At 38.7% G+C, this 6,280-nt stretch overlaps 1 protein-coding gene across 1 annotated transcript in view; it reads left to right on the forward strand.

Annotated features, from left to right (window-relative positions):
* The window catches only part of GAD2 (glutamate decarboxylase 2 (pancreatic islets and brain, 65kDa)), a 106,124-nt gene extending 101,894 nt beyond the window's left edge, over nt 1-4,230 (forward strand). The window contains exon 16 of the mRNA XM_006871656.1: nt 3,469-4,230. Within this exon, the coding sequence (XP_006871718.1) occupies nt 3,469-3,642 (174 nt within the window). The 3' untranslated portion in view covers nt 3,643-4,230. The remainder of the gene's footprint in view (nt 1-3,468) is intronic.
* Nucleotides 4,231-6,280: the final 2,050 nt, after the last annotated feature.

The raw sequence follows: 6,280 nt of genomic DNA on the forward strand, positions 1-6,280 counted from the left end.
GCAGCCCGATTCATAACCACCACGCTACCAGAGTTCCTTTCTAGCTTCCTAGACCATGAGAAAATGAAGTTCTGTTTGTTAAAACCACCCACTTAATGGGACTTCTGTTACAGCAGCACTAAGAATCCAAGCAGACAGGATGCTGGTAAAAAAAAAAAGTAAAAGACTGTCCTCAGGAGGCTTACCATTAAGATCAAGAAAAAAAAATGTATTTGCTCATCAGTAAGAGTCCTGGTGTGGCGCTGAGGGTTAATGCGCTAAAACTGCAAGGTCAGTTTGAACCGCAAGGTCAGTCAGTGGTCAAGCTCACCAGCCACTCCTCAGAAACCCTATATACAATGGCACTTAACAACAACAAAAGGACAACAGGAAATTGAAATATAGTCAGAATTTATGAGTAAATATCATGTAGTTAAGACTCAAAAGAGGGAAGATGCTAATGGACTGAGAAGTCAAGAAAAGTCAGTGAACCAGTATAGAAGTCCATGTAGTGTGTGTAAGATGTATACTGGAAAAGAAAAGGAATTCTAAGCAAAAGAATTCTTATTAAGTTAGACATGATAAAACTGATGATGAATGTGAAGGGGTCAGAAATAAGTATGGTACATTTAGGGGGTATTGTCTAAATGAATGTTGTCTGATTTGAAGATTCACTTTAGTAAGCAGTGGAAGATAAGTCCTCAGAATTGGGTGACATAACCCATTTGTTCTGAGCTAAGGAGTTTGGGTCCTGGTGTGATGCTGTGGGTTAATGTACTGGATTGCAAAGTCAGTTTGAACCACAAGGTCAGCAGTTCAAACTCACCTTCAAGCTGCTCCTCAGAAACCTTATACAGAATTGCTATGGGTGGGAACCAACTTGACGGCACTTTACAACAACAATAAGGAGTTTGAATTTAATTTCATAAACAGTAAAGAACTATGCTGAGCAAAGCAGGACTATATGAAGAATGCAGCATCAGGATTAGAGGGAGGGTCATTTACACCAATGGAATTGCAGATGACACAACCTTGCTTACTGAAAGTGAAGAGGATGTGAGGCACTTACTAATGAAGATCAGTGACTACAGTCTTCAGTATGTATTACACCTCAGCATGTTGTTGTTGTTAAGTGCCGTCAAGTCAGTTCCAACCCATAGCGACCCTGTATAGTAATTCAGAGAAAAAGCCTCACATCTGGACTAATAAGCAATAGCATGATAAACAGGAAAAAAAAAAAAAATGAAGTTATCAAGGATTTCGTTTCATTTAGATCCACAATCAATGCCCATAGAAGCAGCAATCAAAAAATCAAATGACGTATTGCATTGGGCAAATCTGCTGCAAAAGACTTGGTTAAAGTGGTAAAAAAAAAAAAAAAGATGTCACCTTGAGGACTAAGGTGCACCTGACCTAAGCCATAGTACTTTCAATCACCTCATATGCATACAGAAGCTGGTTAATGAGTAAGGAAGAATCGATGCATTGGAATGGTGTTCACAAAGACTATTAATATAGTAGGCTTTGGACCACCAGAAGAATAAACACATTTGTGTTGGAAGAAGTACAGCCAGAATGCTCCTTGGAAGAGAGGAAAATGGGACTTCATCTTGCTTATTTTGGGAGTATTATCAGGATCTAGTCCCTGAAAAAGGGCATCATGCTTGGTGTCTTAGTTCTCTAGTGTTTATATAACAGAAATATCACACATGGAGGGCTTTAACAAACAGACATTTCTTTTCTCACAATTTATAAGGCTAGGAGTCTGAATTCAGGGAGCAAGCTCTAGGAGAAGGTCTTTCAATGTCTGGCATTGATTGTCACACATCTTCCCCTGAGTCTAGGAGTACTCAATGCAGGGTCCTGGGTCCAAAGGATGTACTCTGCTCCCAGCTCTTCTTTCTTGGTAGTAGTGAAGTCCCTTCCCTCTCTGCTCACTTGTTGTGGCATCATAGGATAACCACTTGACCTCAAGGTTGGTTTGAACTGCAAGACTGGCTGTTCAGACTCACCAGCCGCTCCTGGAAAACCATATACAGGGTCTCTTTGAGTCAGAACCGACTTGACACCACTGAACAACAATAAGATAAAAGGTATGACTCAAGAAAATGTGTGGCTTGAGTAAGGGTGGTGGCTTGAGGAAGGCAGTGACTCAAGATACACCCCCACTGACCCTGCCTTATTGTCACATAGAGGTTAGGATTAGCATATACCTCGTCACAACATGGAGGATAGCCACGCAAAACTGGAAATTATAGCCTACCCAAGATGACACATAGATTTAGGGGATACAATTCAAACCGTGACAGTTGGTAAAGTAGAGGGTCAGCAAAACAGAGGAAGACTCTCTCTCAATGGGATGAATTGACAACCATCAACCACAGTGGCTCAAATATAGTAACAATTGTGAGGATGCTGGAGGACCCCACAGTGTTTCATTCTGTTGTGCATAGGTCATTATGACTTAGAATTGACTTGACAGCACCTATGAAAACAAAATTAAAAAGAGAACTATCAAAGCTCCAATCAATCTGGCATAAATGCAACACACTTCTGTATGTTAATCCCTTTGTGGGTTTGGCTGTTTGTCCCAGCTGACCCTCTATTCTTTTTAAGGAATATCTTTCAAAATACCTTATAAACTAAATCAATGCAAAAGGAAAACGAAATGAAGTTAGAAATCTTTAGGATCTCAGGAAGGTTGCCTAAACTCTGCACCTCGTCCTATAGGAGTTGATATTGAGGCTTGCCTCACAGTAACAATCTTCCAAACTATATTTTATTTCCAAAGTTTTTACATTTACTGGGTCACTATAAATAACTCTACTGTCTCTTGGAATAATTCCCTGACGTATGTTTTATTTCCAATGTTTTTGCATTTACTGGATCATTAAAAACCACTACCTTTGAGTTGATTCTGACTTACAGTGACCCTGTATACCAGCTGTTCTGTTGGAGAAAGATGAGGCTTTCTGCTCCCATAAAGTTTCACAGCCTTGGAAACTGAATACAGGGTCGCTATGAATCAGATCTGACTCCGTGGCACATAACCAACCAACCATATGGTTTCCAAAGCTGTAAGCTTCATGTTTCTCCTACAAAGCCATTGGTGGGTTTAAACTGCCAACCTGGAGGTCAGCAGTCCAGTGCTTTCCCTACAGTGGCAACAGAACTGGGTCATTACAACTCTGGAAAGTAAAACAAAATTCCACAAAATGCATTGCTGAACTATTTCACTTTGTAACCAACACCAAACTGTCCCCATTCTCCCAAAACACAGACTAGAAAGTAAAGGGATAAGGTTACAGGCACCTAATAAATCTGAGACCAACATCCTATCATTTATTATTACTCTTCTTACCTTAAGATCATGAAGAAAATGTGGAGGCAGAAAACACATTACTGTTACACTGACAATTTGCGGTCCTTTAACTAAGAGGAGAGTCTTGGGGAGAAACAGTCACCGGGGTGATCTGGTCTCTTCCACAGGTGGCTCCAGTGATAAAAGCCAGGATGATGGAGTATGGAACCACAATGGTCAGCTACCAGCCCTTGGGAGACAAAGTCAACTTCTTCCGCATGGTCATCTCAAACCCTGCAGCAACTCATCAAGACATTGACTTCCTGATTGAAGAAATAGAACGCCTTGGACAAGATTTATAATAACTTAAGCTCACTAAGCTGTTTCAGTTCTCTAGATAGACAATTAAGTTGTCACAAGCTGTGTGAATGTATTTGTAGTTTGTTCTAAAGTAAATCTATTTCTATAGTGTGGTGTCAAAGTAGAGTACAGTTTAAAAATTAAAAACATTGCTCCTTTTAAAAATCCTTTCTTAAGTTTAGAATACCTCTCTAGTAACTTAGTGACAAAGGCTGTGTTCTAATCAATTAAGAAAAGCTTCAAATTGTTATAAATACTTCCCTTACTTTTAATATAGTGTGCAAATCAAACTTTATTTTCACATCAAAGTAGTAGGATTGAACAGTGCCAAATTGTCCCCTGAATCATAAAAGGTTCTTTGGGGTGCAGTGAAAAGGATAAAGTAAATATAAAATGTATATTGACAAATAAAAACTCTTGCCTTTTTCATAGTATTAGAGAAAAAATTTCTAATTTACCTATAGCAACATTTCAAATGTATTTAAATACATATAATTTTACAAAAGGAAAATATATATATTAAAAAGAAATCCTATTTTGTAACATATAGATTTTTATTTTATATGGGTTATACAAACTGCAGGGGCAGATATAAAACTAAGCCAGATTTTATTTTCTTTCATTTAACGGAAACACAATAAAGCACTTAGCAAAATTATTGTGAAGCATAGACCCACAAAATTCTTAAAAGATGTAATGCCTTCTTTCTGAACATGTTATGACTTACCACGTCTCTAAAGTTAGTATCTCAAAACAAAGAATACTGCAAGCTCTTTAAAATGGTTGGTCAGATCAGTTGCAGTCAACAAAAAGATTCTCTTCCCATTGAAATTCCCCCTGACCTCCCCCACCCCCCCACCCAACCCTTAGTAGATCTACCAGTAAGCAGTAAGTGCAATAAACCAAGTTTCATTTTTTATTAAATTAGGGTGATTTTCCCTACTTTGCTTTTCAATCCAGTCCGTTTTGAACAGAAGGCTGATGCTGGTTCTTGAGGCTTCTTCCCAGTCAGTATTCTTTTATTAGGTCTTTTGAATTAATTAGGGAAAATAAAAATAAAATCTCAGTGACCTGAACAACGAGGAATGAAGCACACTCCCAGAATATGGTGAGCCCCAAAAATTAAACTTGGCCTTGGGAGAAGAGAGAGATCTTGGTGTGAGAATTACAACATCAACCTAGACACCATATTGCCACAGTACAGGAAGGAGTAATTTACCTCCTGGGTAACTAACTGCTTATTCCCTTCCCTTCCCATTCCAACCCACAAAAGCCTCTCCCGCTAGGCTTTCTGTGACTGGGATTCCAAATAATTACTTTTAGTCCATGAATGTTTGTTTTCCTCCTGTGAAATGAGCTCCCCACCTTGAGTTGGTGACATCATCTTAAATCCTTTTTATGCTGCCCATTAAGAGCCAAAGTGACCAGAATATATAGAGATAATCAGATCCTTAGAACTCAAAATGATACTTTTTAAAGACCTTATTTCTCCTGAATACCTTGTGGTGAGACATAAACTAACAGAAGCTCCCATAAATATTTATGGGGGCCCAGAATGTCAGATGCCAATTGCTAGAAGGAGGATTGCAGATTCATATACGTGGACCTCAGATAAGAATTTAGAAATACTATCTATCTTTAGTCAGAAATCCTACAAGTAAGGGAAGAGAGCCTTGTCCTTCAATAGATAGAAATCCCTTAACGTAACTAGAAAATCCAACCGTCAGAAATTATCATGTGCTTGTTCCTAGATTATTTCTCCAAGATTATATACAAAAACATTCTTTTAGCCCCACTTGGATGTGACCATGGTTTTACGCCCTTTTCTTGAAAGTAAATAGATTCCCTATAATAATGAGAAGAAAACTATTTGTGCCCCAAAATTTCATGAAGAAAACGCCTACATTCTAGGCTTTTGTCAAATTCTCAAGTAGCTTTTCCCCGCCTAGAAACTTGTAAAAACTGACTGTTGAGAATAAACTGCCCATCTATCTTAAGACTCAAGCCAAATGGTCCCACTTCTGAGGAAGAAACAGGATTTTATCAAACCCACAACCTTGCTTGAAGAAGAGAGCAGAGCCAAGTACCCTGATCTGGTATGCTTACCCACTAGGGTACAATTCCTATATCAGAAGCTGCTGCCTTTTACCTTGGTAATACTGTAGAATTTAAAAGGGCAAATATTTGTGCCTAGATATGAATTCCAATAAAATAGGTTTTACAACTAGATTGTTGTCCCCACCTCCTGCCCTTCCCGGTCCTTCCCCCAGTTTGTTAGGAGCTCGGCTCAGCCCTGTGCGGTGAAATCCCTACCAGTCAGGCAGGGATGGAGACCAAATAAAAGGTGCCCCCAATTTAGTAAATGTTCTTTTAACAAAGTCTGTAAACCACTCAGATGAAAAGAAGGAAGGAATGAAGAAAGGGAGGGAGGGAGGAAGAAATAAGTAAGGGTTTTTTGAACATTCACCCAAATTCCCAGTGCCAAAGGCCTTTATATGGGTCCTTTCTTTACAACTTTGAGAAAATTTTGGTTTTAGCTTTAACCAGAATTGATATGGCCATTTTCATTTATATAGCAATATTGTGTTAATTATTTTTGAATACTTGAAAAAGAAGTACAGCGTGTCTTTATTTTATCTG

Source organism: Chrysochloris asiatica, unplaced genomic scaffold (assembly GCF_000296735.1).
Source record: "Chrysochloris asiatica unplaced genomic scaffold, ChrAsi1.0 scaffold00172, whole genome shotgun sequence".
Lineage (NCBI taxonomy): Eukaryota > Metazoa > Chordata > Mammalia > Afrosoricida > Chrysochloridae > Chrysochloris > Chrysochloris asiatica.